Here is a 17,666-nt window from a genome sequence, read left to right on the forward strand (position 1 = left end):
TTTAAACACCCAGTTATCTAGGAAATATAAAGGCACCGTCTGCGGCCACAAAACCCGCTGAGGAGTGCGCTGGCTCAAAGCAGTGCAGCTTTTTTTTATATATATATATATATATATAAGTATGCCCACCAGAATGCTGGCATTTCAGACTCAAAGCGGAGAGCAGTGGGTCGAACGCTACCCAATTTCGGAACCCGCCGATTTCAAAGCGCACTGGCTATTCACCGTGAAGCCACTCTGCAGTGGGAATAAGCGGCTGACAGTTATCACGTGCGGAAGGTCCCTCGGCGGCCGTTACGACGTATTCTGATGACGCCGCCTAAGGGCTGCTTTAAAAAAGAATAATAATAATAAAACTGTTCACTGGAATCGCTCAAAGTCTTCATTAAAGGCTATGCGATGTACAATAAGTGCTGCACGATATACTTCAGGGCCAGTGTGAGAAGGAGGAGAGACTCGGAAGGGGTGACAAGCATGTGGAAACTGTTTAATGACCACACAAGTTACAGACATTCCCATCAGGTCACTGTAGCCAATAATGGCCACAAGACAAACAGCAAACAGGTTTGTTTGGTGTAACAACTGTACACTGGAACATTGGTGTATCAATAGTACACTGAGTCACTGCATCAGAAAGTCCCAACACGTGCATTCTGAAAAAGGCCAAAAAGTGTTCCAGGTTATGAAAGAAATAGAAACAAAGAAGATTAAGGGCTTCTCTGTCAAAAAAAGGCTGGACGTGCATATTTAAGACCATCGTTTTTTAAAATTTGCTAAACCCTCTGATACAAGTAAATCTATAAATACCTCAAAGTAAACATCCTTCTATAAGCTACTTGTGAAAAGTATGAGCATTAATTATGAGATAAAAAAAATCAAATGACAGAAAAATTTGAAAGTCTGGTATGAATCATCACGGCAAGTCACAGAACAGATTATTTTTTCCCCGCACAGTGCATCCTAGTATAGCTCAAAAATATTATGTAAGCACTTAATTTAACAGTATAAAAAGCCCACTGTTATATTGATGTGCAATTCCCTCCAAATCAGGGACAGGACAATTAAAGAGATGTCCATGATTGCTATGGACAGCCCTGTTGCCCCGCCACCGTACAACACCTTTCCACTGACCGAGGGTCCGCCTCGTCTCCGGAGCATGACTCCTTCTGCCAGGAGAGCCCTCCCCGTCTCCTCGAACAGCGCCTCTTCCGGCACCTCGCCCTGTTTCTCCAGCTCGCCGTACTTCTCCACAAACCTACAGTCCAACCCAAATATTGCTTTAAAAACTACCCTACCTGAACAGGCATCTCGGAACAGAACTAAACAAAATACAATTAAAAAACTACCGTTGGCAGGTGGAGATAAAGTTGGGTTTACTAAGCTCAAAAGCCCTCGGTCCAGTCCCGTAAACTGCATAAAATTTTCTGAAAAAGAAAAATCCATATGTACAAGCAGGTTTTGGAAGTTATGGAACTTGTCAAAGCAACCACGGACACACAGCACCACCTGCTGGCCTTACACTGCTTAACATCGTTCCCACGTTTTCGCCGTGTGCCTCACACACAGTTTCCATATCTACACTTCACGCAATTTAAGATTTTACATAGCACAGTTTAAATAGCGGATTTTAAAAATACCCATATCTGTACAAAACAAAAGCTAACTTACGCGCGAACCTCATCCTCCTTGTAGAATATTTCAGGCACAGTTACTGTCACTTTCCCGTATCTCTTAGCCATTGGCTTCACGTACAGAGGATCCTTCTTCGGTGGAAAAGCAGCGTATACATCATACCAGACAGGAACATCCTTTGCTTTCACAACTCCACCGCGAATTAAATCGCCCATCCTACACAGGGAGACAGAAAGTTAAAGTGATCGTCTGACTCTAGAATTTAATGCTAAAGCTAGCTCTTAGTATTAGGGAGCTTGGAGCGCGGTTTCTGAAATATAACGTCAGGTTTAACAACAACGTACAGCTAATACAATATCTGACGAAAATATTCAATGCATTCAAGGGTATTATGTGACCCATACAAGACTGTAACCTGTAGAGAAATTATCGTTAATTGACCCAAAAACAGCCATGACATTTTTTCATATATCTATAACAAATAATGGCCGAATAATTCATCTTTACGCAACACAATTTGGGAAAAGCATGCCAAGTCGATGAGCAGCTCGCTTTTAACCTTGAAGTGCGTTTCTCATGTGTTTAGTCAAAACGGCGAACGCAACGCATCCAAGACAAGTACAACTGGCTTGCAAACCTACCGCGTGAATATGGTGCCAAACTTTTCAAGTCGGCTTCCAGCCATTGTCCGGTTGTAACCTCTGACTATGCTACACTATAACAGGAGATTCCTTCATACACTTGAGTAGGTCATGATCTGTTTTCCAAAACTGCAAATGTCAAGTGGGCGAACATTCGCTACGGCGCCAGGCGGAAAGCAATATGGCCGTCCGCTCGCGTCACTTCCGGGTCAAACGGAACTGCAAAGTCAAAGTCAATTGACCAATGAAATATACTATATACTATAATGAGAATAAGATTGCCCTTAAAATGCATTTTTCGTGAACGTGATAGGAAATTCGAAAAGTTGATAGTAACTATTTTATGTTATGGGTACATTTTATTAGGATGAATAATGATTATAAAATTATGTTAACCTTCCACAGAATTACTTAGTGTAAAGTGTAAAGTTCCCAATACTTATGAGTGGGGGTCAATCATAAGCTGAGCAATCGTGATTAGGTTAGACTATCACAAATACAGTGGGTTAAGTAAATACCTATACAGGGCTGCCAACTCTCACGCATCAGGCGTGACACTCACACTCCCAGACGCTCACGCAAAACATCATACGGCAAATTTATATTATTCCACTATAAACCTAAAATTTGCTACGTCAAAACCGTTGAGGTAATTTGCAAACCCTACAGACTATTTATAAGGGAATAAAACTGTTACATACATGTAACTTTGTGTGTGCAGACTTGTACTCTAGCCACTTCATTAGGCACCCCTGCCTAGTAATGGGTAGGACTTCCAGTTGCCTCTAAACTTGCTTTTAGATTTAATTGCTTGCGTGTTCAGAGATGTCTTTCTATACACCACCGTTGCACCCCCCCCAGTGTATTCCTCACTGTAAATAATGGTTGGAGATCAATGGTATATATAATGGTAATGGCCATGCAACTCTCAGTTTGGCTATTTGTGTTAATGAGTAAGTTTACTTAGTAAACTAATAGACTTCAGACCCCCTGTGACCGTGAACAGAATAAACAGCTACAGGAAATGGATGGATGGATGGATACTTAGTGGCCAATGACAGGCCCCATCCACACCATGCTTTGTAGTTCTTCAACATTCAAAAGGACTTTAATACTCACATTTAGAGCTGCATAACTAGGCCATTATAGAACTTGTAGTAAGAGTGAGTACTAGAATACAGCTGCTATTGGGTTTCAGAATAAGGTAGTACGGCTTCCACACTGAATTGCAATTTTTTTTTCCTCATAAAAGCAAATTACATTTTTAAGTTAACAATATGCAATATAACACGTTCAGCTTTTAAATGTTTATTTTTACTTCATCAGTAGGTAACATTAAAATTATTTACAAATTGGACACATACCAAGTTTTACAATAAATCATATAGTATGATACTATTGTTAAATGAGCCCTAATCATGCACTAATAAGTAATATACTGGTTTATTTTGTTACTAAAACCTTTAAAAAATGTAGGAAGTTCTAGAAACAGTGCTTAAAATGTTCTATTTAAGGATACAACACAGTGAGATTATCAGCAAGCTATGAAGGGCAATAAATTGCAGTGTGTCCATTTTTCATGTACAGAAACATAAAACTGTATAAACAGAGATTGTATAATCAGATAGTGAATGCACAAAAGCACAAAAAAGGAACAGGAACAGGTTTTAAATGACCAAGATGAAATTACATCCATGTAATCAAAGAGAACAAAATCACTGCACAATCGGCACATATTTTTCTCACTTGAAATTGAACTGTAAATAATTTTCACAGCCTGTGACGCCTGGAACTGTTCCCTTATGCTTGTTCCTCCCTCACACAGCGTCCACTTGGCATTTTGGCTGGCAACAGCTATCTGTTGTATAAACAGAAGACTGGCAGAGGAATGTATTTCCACAAAGTGAGCCATTAACTTGAAGTTCAGACCATAACACTGAGACTCCATCCCTTGACTCCAAGTTTGTGCCGCTCTCTAGACTCGTTGCGAAGCCTGATCACAATTTAACTTCTGTTATGTCCGAATGGTTGCCCCAAAGTCATCTACATGGAACCTCTTCTCGAACTGTCAAAAACAAGACAGCGAGGTGAATGATGGTAACAAATCATGACTTTACATGGCATAGGTGCCTGATGATCAATAAAAGCACAATATCTCAAAGTTTGACTATACATATTTTCAATGACAACCAGAAATGGTGGTTCCATTTACTCACTTTTGCTATATCAACATATATGCTTTGTTCTTGTCAAAAAACAATGCCTACCTTAAGCTGGGTCATGTATTCCACAGCAGCGGAGGGATTCAATTCCAGCTGCTTTGCCAGGATGTCCTGCACTGTGTTGGTTACATCCTGGACCATCCTTCCATTCCCACAGATATAGAGATGTCCCTGTTCCCAGTGCAGGACCCTCACCACTTCCCGTTCCAACCTTTCCCTCAAGACATCTTGAACGTACATCTGATTATGGAGACCACAAGGAAACAAGGTCATCCCAACAGTTCAGTATATGTTGTGTTAATATACACTGACACTTTCAACTTTATGGACTCTGTCTTTGATAATTGATTTCATTTTTAGCAAACAATGAGGTTATGGTCCATATTAGAAGCAAACAAGCATTACGTATGAATCTTCGCTTCTACATACTCAGATGACATAATTAAGTTATAAAAACACACCTTAGGGTGGCCAGATTCACGAGAATATGCAGGAAAGACGTCATTGAGCACCCCATTCTTCATCATCTGCTGGGTTTCCTCTTTGTAGATGTGGTCTTTGTCTGAACTTTGGCAACCAAACACTAGTGTCATGGGTGCACCTCTCACACCTGGACACAACAAGACAAGACGACCAAATAGCGTAAATATACAGGCAAGACTGTAGTGGTCAGTAGCGGTGGGGAAATATATCGATTTTATAATTGCTCTTGGTATTGGTTTTGATAATTCACTATCGATTCACAAAATCCCGAGATCGATCTTGCTAATTTATGCCTTTTCCCCATGACTTGTATATATTTTCAATTTTACTTAACAACAACCTTGTCTGGTTACTTGTTTCACATGGTAATAGACAGCATTTGGCAACTACAGTGCGCTATTCTTTTTTTAAAAAAATGTAGCAAAATTAATTTTGAATTGAATCGGGCGCTTGGGAATCAAAATCAGAACAAATTATGAGCTCAGGTTGATTCCCAGCCCTAGTGTTCAGAGTCACAACTATTTTTTCATGAATGGTGTTACAGTGATGCGTGCCACAGGCCATGGGAAAGTTAATCACAGAAACTTTTTCCCATGTTACCTTTAGTTTGCGTGTCATACAGCCGCTGTTGCCAAAAGCCCCTGAAGGGGGCGATGCCACTGCCCGTCCCCACTAGGATGGCTGGAGAGCTGGGCTCCACTGGGAGGTGAAAATCACTGGAGCTGGAAGTGAGAGACAGACTCAATAAGCACCTTCTGAATGGCCCAACATGAACAACACGGTACAGCATTTGCAGCTGGCCTGGGGTTGGTTTAAAAATGGCTAGATAGGTCTCTACAGGGCTAAAAGACCAGGTGCACCTCAGGCACAGAAGGTGACAGATGCTGGTGTCTCATACCTGCGGATAAAGCAAGGCACCATGTCTCCCTCCTTGATGGTGTTCAGCCAGGTGCTGGAGACACCGTGATGCATTGGACCTTGTCCATCTGGAACGTAAAGGTCAGATGTCACCACCCAGAAGCAGCCACCTGACAGCCAGCACTTTGTGAGTCATGCAGAAACTCCGTACCTTGCGTATGATAGTTGACCACAGTCACAGTAAGATGGATCTCCCTGGGGTTGAGTTCAGGGGAGGAGCTTATGGAATAGAGGCGGGGCTTTAAAGGAGGCAGCTGGCTGAGCAGGAAAGTCGCCGGGGGCTCTAAGGAAGAGAATTCCTCCAGAACCTCCAAGAAGGTAGGCTTGTGAAATGCTTTCCAGGAATTGTACTCCTCAGCGTCCTACAAGACCCAGTAAGACATTCTCAACTTCACATCCCTGCCTTTGTACTCCTGTGTAACAGTGCTTAATGGTATCTAAAACATTCATCTAAAGGATAAACTTGGTCATAAAATAGTATAGCGCTTGAGTACCTGGACTTACCACTGAAAAGTGAGCCTTCTCTTGTACCTCATAAATGAGGTACTCAGCCTAAATTGCCTCAGTAGATTGTCCAGCAGAGTTAAAAGCCATTCCAGTCTTTTTAGTCTACTAAGCAATAGCAATAACTGCAAAAATTTATGGCTACTAAATTATGGTCTCAGCTGTTTTCAATACCCTTGGAGGGACAGAAGAGAGTAGGAGGACATATTACACTGTCTGGGGTGCAGCTGAGGGTAAGTTAGACTGGAAGCGAAGGAGCAGTGCTGCAGGTGTGCTTACCTGAGATAGCTTTAACAGTCTCTGCCGATGACCCTCTTGGCCTGCCAGCTGAGACAGCTTGTGAAGAAGATTCTGCGAAGGGGGCGTGGTAATGTCCAGGAAGTAGGTCAGTGCCTGGGACAGAGTGCATGCTGGGATATGGTCGTTGGCCTGCCAGCCTTCGTCTCCATCTGTGGCACAGAGAAAGCAAGTATATCCTTGAGGCGATGTATATTCTTTTTCATGACCTATTTGGATGCCATGGTGAACTTTATCTGAATTGCAAATGCTATGTTACTCATGTTTGTTACAGTTCGTCTGATTTGGCAGATGCTTTTATCCAAAGGGACATACATTGTTTATTTTTTTTTTCAGAAAGCAGGGTCACACAGTCCCTAGAGCAACATACTTGCACTTGTGCCCGATCGATACTGAAGTTGCACACTCTGGCTGCTGGGAGGCGCGTCGGCAACGTGCTTAAGGATGCCAGTGACCAGCTGCGTCGAGTTCCCCGGGAAAAGCCCAACGTGGTCACCGGGCAGGTACTGCATGCCCTCTGCGCTGCCGTCACTCTCCAGCTCCACCAGAATAGTGGCACGGCTGAAACATAAAATGTCGTAACGATTGGCACCTTCCTGCATGCCACACCGTACCCTGAAGCACTGCAGATTTCATCATAAGGAGTGGCAGTCTCCTGCGATATGTGGCCTGTTGTGCTCACATACTTTACTGATGTACACATACTTCATTCCCATAAATTAATAGAACATCTATTGTGAAAGCCACGTGCACAAATAAAACATAACGATACGATAGTAAGTCACATGTCTTTGTATGACCCAAACAGGACCATATATTCGTACTTTTCTCTGGTTTTAAGTAAAATCTGGATCTCAAGAACACCATAACCTCTTTAATATATCTTATAATGTCTTAGAATTTAACTGATTTAACTGAATATCAGAGCTCTGCACATCTCTTGACATGGACCGATTCCAGTATAATTTATTCCCTGCCAGCATGATTCGAGCAAGGGACAATTAAACCAAATATGACGAGAATCAAAAGACTCTCATGTTTAAGAGTCAGCCAATGAGAAACATGCATCTCAGGTCTAGGATAGGATAGGAGAACGTAACGGGTCCTGCACCTTGACTGAGAGCTCTGGAGGTTCTGCCTTCTCTTCAGCTTCATGGGGAGAATTTTTTTGGAGTGGATGGCTGAGAGGGCTGCAGATGAAGACAGAGAAGATGCATTATAACATGAATGTACAACTTGGCAGAGCCTGTAAAACATGACTAGAAGGCATTTGGATTTATCATTTAAGAGATGGAATATCTGCAGTCGACTCAGACAGGAAGAGGCTTACCGGTGATGTGGTCTTGGGAGGATTTTTTGTGCTGCAGCTGGTATCTCCTTGGGTCCCAGTCATCAGTGTGCTGGTCCATCCCTGGCAGCCGGATATCCAGCTGGGTACTGATTCCAAATTCCTGGCAGGCATCCTTTTGCCCAGAAATCAACGACAACAACCAGGGGATGGAGAGACAGCAAAGACAAACATGAACCAGTGATCTTTTTTTTAACAAATACAAAATGACAGCAAACATGACTAAAAATAAAAATATTCTGTTCTGTTGGCCTACCGCGAAGGCTTTCTTGGCCCAGATGATGAAGGCTTTGTCCTGTCCGCTCAGCTCATCGCCCTCTCCCATGCATGTCAAGCGCTTGGCCCCAAGAGCCGCAAGCTTGGTGTCCACAGACCGGGCGAAAGCGCAGAACTGTGGGTACATGCGGGAGCCCAGGCCAAACACACAGTACCTATGCAGCAAGAGAAGACCCAGCATTACCCACCTCCATCCAACCAATCATCTCCTTAGCTTTAGGGGCAGTATCTAAGAACATAAGAAATTTACAAACGAGAGGAGGCCATTCGGTCCATCAAGCTCGTTTGGGGAGAACTTAACTAATAGCTCAGAGCTGTTAAAATCTTGTCTAGCTCTGATTTAACCCAGGGTTTTAGCTTGCGCTACACTAACAGGAAGACTATTCCATACTCTAACTACACAATGTGTAAAGAAGTGCTTCCTCAAATTCATTTAAAAATGTTCTTTCCATGAGGGATGTACCTGAATTTGTTTCTAAGGCACGGCACGGCATAAAGATGCTTCCAGAAGTTCTGTAAGATGAAGACATGAACAAGAAGGACAGAGAAAGTCAACTTTATTGACTATTAATCAATGAGAAAAAGTCATAGAGGCTGTTTAAAGGTCATTATAAATACAGACCTTTCCATTCTCTGGGGATTCTCCATTGCCAAAGGTGCTGGTTACCACAACCAGAAAGGACTCTTTCTCCAGGTCAGTGATGTTATACTCATGCATGCACAGCACCTGCATGAGGCCAGAACCAGTTACACATACACGATGGGGTCTACTTCCAGTATAGCATTTAGGACCCAAAATATGCATTAAAAGACATCTTTCTCTTTTCTCATTTTGTTTGTATAAATAATTACTTGAGTACAACCATGGAGGATTAAGATGTCACATGTTTATAAGACCATTGGCTCTCTAGTAGTCAAGGGAGGAGGGTCTCTTACCCTGGAATTGAAGGCACTGTTCAGCATCGAGTTGAGTTTTTTGGCGAAGGACTGTGATTTGCCTGTCTCTGTAGCGTAAATTACAGTACACCGTACCCTCTGAGCAATGAAGCGCCGCATCACCGTGGAGCAGAAGAGTACCATTCTGCAGAAAGATGCAGTTTCATGAGTTTGACGGTCCAGCCCGCAGTGACGATGTCTGCAGCAGACATTATGGATTGTACCAGCTGATCATTCAGTGTTTTACCTGGCTAGTCCTTTGAAAGACACGAGTTTCCCTTTTCTCCACACGTTATTTTTCCAGTTGTGTGTTAACCAGGCATCTGGCTGTAAAAACGCATGAAAGAAGAAAAAAAGCAGATGAGGAAATGATAGAAATAATGGCCAACTTAGATGAACAGTAAAACATGCAAATTTGACAGGCGTGGCTAAGTGTGGTTGATATTCAGTATTCTGGATATAGCAATAAATCTACTCCACACTCATTGGCCACTTTATTAACTACACCTGCTTGCTAATGCAAAACAGCCAATCATGTGGCTGCAATTGAAAATAGCACACAGAAAAATGTGGGACCTACCTAATTATAGCTAGGTACACTTAGTGCTAGGGCTACTACGTCTATGTGTTCTTCGATTGAATTGGGGCTTGTATTATGAAGCTGGAACTTTAGGTTAACAAGATAACTCGTCAGATTTAAGGTGGTCTGGGATAAATGTATGTCAATGAACGAAAAATCCATTTAAACTGTGGTACCTTAAATGAGACAAGTTATCCAGCTAGCGGACAAATCTCACTTCATGATGGATAACTGAAGGCAACTAATCTGTTTAATTATTAAAATACTGTAATTAATGACCGTGTTGAGGCAAGGAGGTCACAGCACCTGATAGTAAAAGAAAGGTGACAGGACGTAGTTGACCATCTCCTGGTGGAAGACAGGTGTGATGGAGCCGGACATGGGTGGAACCAGCCAGGTCCAGTCAGCCGGGCAGCCCCCCCGCAGCTGGAACTCAGTCTCCATGTGTCTTATGAAGGACTCACTGGCGGAGTGATGGTCCGTGATGGTCACATTATGCTTCTGTACCCCCCCCACGTGAAAACCAGGCATTGGTCATTACACTCCCTGGAAGCCACGGCCAGTAACTAATCTTACACATGAAACACTGAGCTTCCGTGTGCTGACTCTTACTTTATTTGTCCCAGCATGATTAAATGAATAATCTGAAACATATCAACACCCAGGGCTGTAGCTATAAATTCTGGGTCCCATGAAAGAATGTCACCTTGCCCCCCCCCCCCTTTCACGTATTCAAACTGCTGGGCCCCCTGAATCTGCCAGGGTATCCAATGCCCCCACTTTGTTCCTGGTGATATCCGGGACTTCCAGTTATCGGGGACAAATACCAGAAATATTTCCTCATACATTTCATTTAGTCAAGTTTGCTTCTGGAAATTTGAGTTTCCGCATATTTGATGTTGTGAAACAGGTAATAACGAGAGTAGCCAGCCCCCCCCCCCCCCCAGGTGGCCATACCTGGAAGCTGTGCATGACAGCGATATTGACGGCTACTAAGGCCACGTCCTTCCAGAGCGAGGAGGGGTTGTCTGTCTCCAGGCCCATCTTGCTGCCAACAGTCTTTGAGAGCGAAGCAGAGACATAAAGAGTGAAAAATAATTTAAATGTGTTGACACAAGGGAGTGTGATCAAGGTCATTTTAATTTCAGTTTTAAAAACTAGTTTTAATCTTAACACTTTTTCATTTTTGTTTCTCTTTCATTTTAATTTCAATTTTATGAGTTTCCGCCATTTTTAGTTCAGCTTGGTCATGATGTTACACAAAATGCCAGATTCACAGGGATGCTGACTGAGGGGAAAGGCTAGGAAACATTGTTGCTTTGTTTATTTTGTTTGAAAAAGATAAATGCATTCCTATACTGAATATACTGTGACTATAATTATGTTTAAACATGATTTAAAAAAATAACCATTTGACAGCCCTATGGGAAGCAGGATTTCTTGTATAGCCAGCTTGTTGGATTTAAGGTAGTCTGTGCTAAATGGACTACATCTTTGTCCACTTAAATGTAGCTCAGACTACCTTAATGCTGACAAGTTATCCGGCTAAGCAAGAAATTCCGGCTTGTGTAATACCGCCTATTTCAATGTCACCTCATATTTTGGTCCCGTTTCTTTTCATGGTGTTGTAGTCCTTAACTTGTTTATAAACATGTTTGTGGCAGCAATTAAGGCCTGTCTTTTACTTAGTTAATTCCTTTCTCTTAACACAAACAAACAATTAGAACTTGTGTCACACTCAAAATGGTTCCACAGTGAGCTTTCACATTTATGACTGACTCACTGCATGCCAAAATTTTATCTAATCTCTTAATGGAAAACATGGTCTCATGAGGGCATATGTAATTTTGTCAATTTGAGATGCTTATCACAGACCACACTTACTATCAATTATTTAGAGGAGGGACATCTGGCAGGCTAAAACAGGCACAAAACTGAACGCAAAAACAGAAGTTTAAAATCGAACTACGCATTGTTATTTTATTTCAGTCAGTCTTGTAGTCCATTTTGATTTTTGAAATGCTTTTGTCGTCATTGTGCTTTCAGGTGGTTGGGGGGGGGCCTGAGCACCTGCCCGTTCTGCCCGTTCTGCCCAAACTATTTAATGTGAACTTGTGCACGAGCCTTAAAGGTACTTTTTTTTTATCTTTGGGCCCTTCAAATAGTCTCTGCACAGCCCTGATGGTTTTGGATTCTGGGAGGAAACCCCACGACAACACGGGGAGAACATGCAAACACCACACACACGGAGCCGTGCCGGAGACTCGAACCCTGGTCCTGGAAGTGTGAGGTAACAGTGCTAACCACTGCACATCCGTGCCACAATATTACTCTGATAGAAGATATTCAATAATATTAAAAACCTTTTACGTGGACCTAGAATCACTGAAAGATCAGCTCTGTGTTTGACTGACACCTTGTAATGTAAGTTTAAGTCACTTTCTCAAATTCCTCTATAAAACAGGAGGAGTGACCATCCTCACCTCCAGCATGTCGTAGCGCTGGGGGTCACAGAAGTCCCGCGCCCCGATCTCCGTGCCCATGTACCAGCCATTGAAGGGACAGGCAGGAAACTCCAGGCCCCCCACCTCCAATAACATGTTGGAGACGGCGGGGAGAGCGTACCACCTCAGCTGCAGGTCCCCAAACCACTCATACCTGGGCAAGGTGGGGGGTCATCAGTCAGACAGCCACCATCCAAACAAGGGAATATGTCCATTTTTGCAAATAACCTAAAAGAGCTGCACTTTTATACATAGTTAAACAGTTTAGATACTCAATGACTTTATGTAATAAAATATAGTACACAATAGCATAGCATAGTAATATGTAGTAGTAGTAAGTATAGTACGGTAAAATATACTAGTAGTACATATGCAGTATAGTATAGTATACTATAGCAGTAAATATATTAATTAATGCCTCATAATGATTAAATATTGTTCAAACTTTTCTGTTATTTGATGCATTTGAAGTCAACTGAGTAGCTGTTTACTTCCTGGCACTGCCAAAACATAAGCTTATCCTGTCATTTTTGTAATAGTAAAAATTGACTATAATAATAATCGATCCTCAGGACAATAAGAGAAGACAATTTCAGAAAATTATGGATGGTTCTGAGGTGTGTAATTAGTGATGTGGGAAATCGCTTGGGACGTTAATCCTACAGAAACAGGCCACCATTCCACTAGTGCACTTAAAATGCTTGATTTAACCTCTGGCTCTGCTCATAGAGATTAATGAACTGGTTTTAAGTGGCTGGTATTTAAAGAGGCAGAGAAATCAGCTTCCTAGATAATTAGGCTTTGAGTTTCAATTGTTTAATATCGGGTGAAAGAATGTACCCCAACAATGCATTCTGTTGGGTGTAGGGCTCTCCAGATTAGCACTGGCCCCCAAATTGCAGTGGCCAGTTGGTTTGAAAGGTCTCTTTAAATTTTTAGCTCTCCAGAGAAAGGAGACTGGTCTGATTCAGTCATTAAAAAAACAATTGATTTAATTAGGCAAATACGGGATGAGGTATAATGAAAATCAGATACACTCTGGCTCTCAAGACCTACGAATTTGTAACCATTTTAGAACGTCAATATTCTAACAGCTTCGATTTCTTAAAATGACCATGTGTCTATTTCCGCGATATGCTTCTATTTTACATCAAGTACTACATGTTCAATAAATTGGCCGAGAACCAAATGAGTAACTAATGAACTCCTGATACTGAACTCTCAGTATTTCTACAGTGCAGCTGATTTATTTTCATGGAAGGAGTAATTGAGACTCACTGAGGATGCTCCATTGAGACTTCCAGGACGAGCTCTGGAGGAATTTCAAAGACCTCAGGATCTTCACCGTTAGCTTGCAGGACCAGAGGCAGCACATCAAAGCGGCCATATTTTGGTGTCCACCCCAGCTGGATGCAAAGCTAAGGAGGAGGAAGGAGATGGCATTACAGTGAGGTTCTAAATAGCATGAGACATAAAACAGGAGCAAGAGTGGTTATAAACATCACACGTCTCTGGCAGCTACCTCTGTAAACTCAGTGTTGGCTGGATCGCCTAGAATACTCCCGTCCGACATGTGGTACCCAGCATACCGCACCAGCTGACTGTTCCACACTCTGAAGTCATGCTTTGTATCCCCTCTCTGGGGGAAAATCGTAATTGTAGACCTGTTGGGGAACGCGACAATGACCGTTTTACCAAAAGGCAGAACTCTGGTCCATCTCTTAAGATTTAAATAATAACCTAGAGCCAAATACCAGCACTGGAGATTCTGGAAGACGTCACCTACCTCAAGTTCCCTCCGTTCGTGGCGAATTCTATGTGCCTGCACAGGAAGTCGAACATTTCTCGGGCTGTGCTACACTTTCGCGCATCAAACACCTGTGTACCAGTTGAGAAGCACATTTAGGCAATTAAGGAACGATCCTGCTATCTTCTATACTACTCATATGGGTTGGGATGAAATTAAGACGTGGTCCGGACAGCTTTCGCTACTCACCTGCAAGTTCGACCACTGGATCCTGCCAATGCATCTCGGGGCGTTTCGCCATGCTTGTTTGGCCCCGAACACCAGCTCTTCCATGGTCAGCTGATAGGTTCCTGTGGCATCTATCTCCTTGACAACAGCTTCCACACGAGCAAGATGGTCTTCAGGTTTGGCACTACAAATCAATATGAAGGAATAAGTCACTCAAATTCCATTTCATACAAGAGTAGTACTGGCTCAACTTTAATATTAATTTAATTTAGTATTATCTTATAATATCTCAGTCGTGGCATTGCTTTTGGAGCAGAGTACATTATTTAGAATTTACGTGAAAGCGTTTGATATGAAGAACGCATTTGAAATCATTTCTTTAATAATATCTCTGTCGGCCAGCTCACATTTTCTGAGAGTGGTAGTACTGGTTGATGAAGTCAATGGCTTGCACTAGGATGTCGTTTTGGGACACGGGGCATTTCTGCGGCCCCACCACCAGGGACTTGGGTGTCATTTTGGAATTCTCACATACTTTTGATGTACACAGCTGATTCTAGGGGAAGGTAAAGTACATATGTTTTGGTTACAATATTATAGCTCAATGCTTTCTTCAGTTTTTTTGTCACAAGGGAATTTCCATATTCAATACAAATTTAGAAATATATTAAAATATTAAATATATAAGAACATATATTAATATAAATACTCAGACATCTGCCTGTCAGATAAAGATGGGGAAATTCCAAATAGGTTGAAGAGGTTGAAAATGACAAAGATTACTGTTAGCTAAGCAGCTGCATTTTGGAGATGTCCCCTAAGAACGGCAAAAGTCCTTATTTTCTTATGTAATATTCCCTCATCTTAATCAGGCTCACTTGAGACCCTTGACTAATGCAGCTGTAGTCAGTAAATTAATAATGAACTCATAATGTACTGATACATGGATAATTAACGTTAACAAAGATTTAAAACACTCACTTTGCTCTGAAATCTATAATATTTACAGAAATAGCATAGACAGACAGACTAGATAGATAGATAGAAAAATCATTCAACAAGTATTCAATACGGAGTATTCGAAATTAAAAAGGCTCAAAGTTATAATACACATTAACCCCTAAGACCGCATGCGTTAAACGGACATCACAGTTATTTTAACTAATAAACAAAAAGCAACCCATGGCTTTTATAAACTAGATAAATATTACTATGACAATTTGCCAACATCGTGTTGTGGGCTGAAATGAAAATAATTGTCATTATAGGTTTCATACCTTGACAGCTTTATGATGCAAAGTGTCCTGACAGTCTGAACCGTCGATCAGGTTGCGGACGTGTAAGAACGGGCACCTGCCGGGGGCCGCTCTCTGTCCCGGGAAGGGCAGCGGGTATAGATTAAGAACACAAATACGCTGACACACGTATAAATAAAAATTTAAAAAAAATTATTTAAAATTCAGTACCTTGATCACCTGCGCTTGGCGTGTATTTTTCACGTTCTCTTCTTGAAGTACTTTCATTTTGTCAACGAATTGCTTAAAAGGAAAAAAGTTAACAAAAATATTTTATAACTAAGGCTATTTAAATATATTAATAATTTAATAAGCAAAACAGACTAAAAGAAGGAGCGTAGTTGCTAAAACACATATATTCAATATTGATATTACGTACATAACGGTACTGCGCGAAGAATATAGATGCACTTGCTGCACTAGAAGTTACCTCAGCCTTCCTACAAGTATCTGATCAGACGCGTTGCAAAGATGTCTGCACATGTGAGACAATAACTATAGATGTAGATCTTATATAGTATTCAAATGGTGCTTGGGGGTGGGGGGGGAAAGACGATAATGAAACAAGGAAAAATATTTCGTAGGTCCGGTAACTTAGAGGTAGGCTATTTACCGTAAGCGGGAGTGGCATCCACTGGATGAGATCGCAATCTAGCTCCACCCGCTAATAATCCCAAAAATGTATCTTTTAAAAGGGCAAGAAAAAATATTGGGGGGAAAAAAAGAAAAAGAAAAAAGCGAGTGCCAATATGAACAGGTGTTTCATACCAGCCACAGTGGGTGGGTGGGTGGGGGGGGGGGGGGGGGGGGGTTCAATGGGATATTCATTGGTAAATTTTTATTTCATATAAGAGTCAAAGAGCGCGTGTTTTTACTTTGAAGTGTTTTTCCTATGTCCCTTTTTATTAAGTATTCAGTATTTAAAAGTGTATTGTTGACTTCTGAAGACTTCCTAAGAACAGGTAAGGACAGGCCTATCATGCCATGCTTAACGTTTTCGTTACGTTCCAAATAAACAACACGGATTTTTTTTGTTTTTATGTAGCGCAGATTTTGATCTATAGCCGCATTTTTCAAGTGCCACGTTAATAGCAGAACCAAATATGATTGGGATAAGTTGCATGCTATTTAACTGTACACGCGTGCCAAATTTAATTCTTGGGAATATTGATAAAGGTTGAATATCGGCTAAAGATCTTTTTTCTTTTGTCATGAAATAAAATAAAGATATGTATTATTAGTTTACCTCCAAAAGCTAATCCTGACTGAAGCAGACTGGATTTTACATTTTTTTATGTGTCGACATGTTGTTTATTCGTAAAAAGTGTCAGTTTATGTAATGAATCACCGAATTTGTTTTGACAGAAAAACAAATACACGTCACTGTAAAACACAACTGCGGTTTCATTTTTACAATACCTTAAAGGCATCAGAGTAACTGGGCGGGAATTTACCGAAATAAGTCTGACCGGCAATAATTTGTGATATGAATGACAGCAGGTGGTTAATGAGGCTTTTCATAGAAATAATTAAAACTCCACCCCCCCCCAAAAAAAGAATCAAAACAATATAAGTAACACTCATTAAGAACAATTGACTGTAATTAATGAAACCTGATACTTAATTAAACATTTGGACAAATAGGATTACATCAGAATTCTTTGCTGTTTGCGTGTCCTAATTTGTCGTTGGGGGGAGGAGAACTTACTATAAATGTGAAGTATTTTTTTGAAGCCAAATTATATATCGGGGTGTTTACATGTTACCTCTAATTCCCAGTTTCACAATTCCCAGGCGATACCCCGAGCTGCTTGCTCCTTTCCAAGAGGAGTGGGTGGGCGAGATACCGGCTGATTTGAAGGTCTGGACCCCTCAGTAAATAGCAACTCTTGGCTGCCACAGTCTACCTAACGGACTGACCAGCGCAGTGCCAGCTCAAGGAAACTGAAGATATTTCTGACAAATAAATTATACGGTAGTCATCTTTACTCTTCATTAACCATTTAGATGTTAACTAAAATAAAGCCATATATAATACCATTTTCCAATATCTAA

General features: G+C 41.4%; 2 protein-coding genes across 5 annotated transcripts in view; both read right to left on the minus strand.

Annotated features, from left to right (window-relative positions):
- Positions 1-466: 466 nt before the first annotated feature.
- mrps23 (mitochondrial ribosomal protein S23) lies at positions 467-2,473 on the minus strand. 2 transcript variants are annotated; one of them, XM_072701567.1, is made up of 5 exons: positions 2,274-2,471; positions 1,669-1,848; positions 1,347-1,424; positions 1,132-1,255; positions 467-653 (listed from the first exon to the last, which is right to left on the minus strand). In XM_072701567.1, exons 1-5 carry the CDS (start codon positions 2,315-2,317, stop codon positions 630-632), a joined length of 450 nt encoding a protein of 149 aa, XP_072557668.1. In that variant the 5' UTR covers positions 2,318-2,471; the 3' UTR covers positions 467-629. The 2 variants fall into 2 exon arrangements, with proteins under 2 accessions (XP_072557668.1, XP_072557667.1); XM_072701566.1 differs by having other exon boundaries at positions 467-1,255; positions 2,274-2,473.
- Positions 2,474-3,565: 1,092 nt separating this feature from the next.
- Positions 3,566-17,666, minus strand: part of nos2b (nitric oxide synthase 2b, inducible) — a 32,430-nt gene continuing 18,329 nt past the window's right edge. Inside the window, exons 1-26 of one of the 3 annotated variants that reach the window (XM_023836340.2) lie at positions 15,991-16,108; positions 15,783-15,854; positions 15,594-15,686; positions 14,724-14,872; positions 14,338-14,500; positions 14,128-14,219; positions 13,864-14,005; positions 13,620-13,759; positions 12,321-12,495; positions 10,795-10,896; positions 10,144-10,338; positions 9,505-9,584; positions 9,258-9,402; positions 8,944-9,048; positions 8,785-8,834; positions 8,302-8,476; positions 8,028-8,160; positions 7,809-7,887; positions 7,068-7,258; positions 6,680-6,849; positions 6,048-6,258; positions 5,877-5,964; positions 5,579-5,700; positions 4,957-5,105; positions 4,541-4,735; positions 3,566-4,338 (exon numbers count right to left, since the gene is read on the minus strand). In XM_023836340.2, coding sequence (XP_023692108.2) covers positions 4,288-4,338; positions 4,541-4,735; positions 4,957-5,105; positions 5,579-5,700; positions 5,877-5,964; positions 6,048-6,258; positions 6,680-6,849; positions 7,068-7,258; positions 7,809-7,887; positions 8,028-8,160; positions 8,302-8,476; positions 8,785-8,834; positions 8,944-9,048; positions 9,258-9,402; positions 9,505-9,584; positions 10,144-10,338; positions 10,795-10,896; positions 12,321-12,495; positions 13,620-13,759; positions 13,864-14,005; positions 14,128-14,219; positions 14,338-14,500; positions 14,724-14,872; positions 15,594-15,686; positions 15,783-15,839 — 3,252 coding nt within the window. In that variant the 5' untranslated portion in view covers positions 15,840-15,854; positions 15,991-16,108 and the 3' untranslated portion in view covers positions 3,566-4,287. Of the gene's footprint in view, positions 4,339-4,540; positions 4,736-4,956; positions 5,106-5,578; positions 5,701-5,876; positions 5,965-6,047; positions 6,259-6,679; positions 6,850-7,067; positions 7,259-7,808; positions 7,888-8,027; positions 8,161-8,301; positions 8,477-8,784; positions 8,835-8,943; positions 9,049-9,257; positions 9,403-9,504; positions 9,585-10,143; positions 10,339-10,794; positions 10,897-12,320; positions 12,496-13,619; positions 13,760-13,863; positions 14,006-14,127; positions 14,220-14,337; positions 14,501-14,723; positions 14,873-15,593; positions 15,687-15,782; positions 15,855-15,990; positions 16,109-17,666 lie in introns of those variants that run through there. The other 2 variants (XM_023836343.2, XM_023836341.2) reach the window with 2 other exon arrangements.

Source organism: Paramormyrops kingsleyae, chromosome 17 (assembly GCF_048594095.1).
Source record: "Paramormyrops kingsleyae isolate MSU_618 chromosome 17, PKINGS_0.4, whole genome shotgun sequence".
In the NCBI taxonomy this organism is placed as follows: Eukaryota; Metazoa; Chordata; class Actinopteri; order Osteoglossiformes; family Mormyridae; genus Paramormyrops; species Paramormyrops kingsleyae.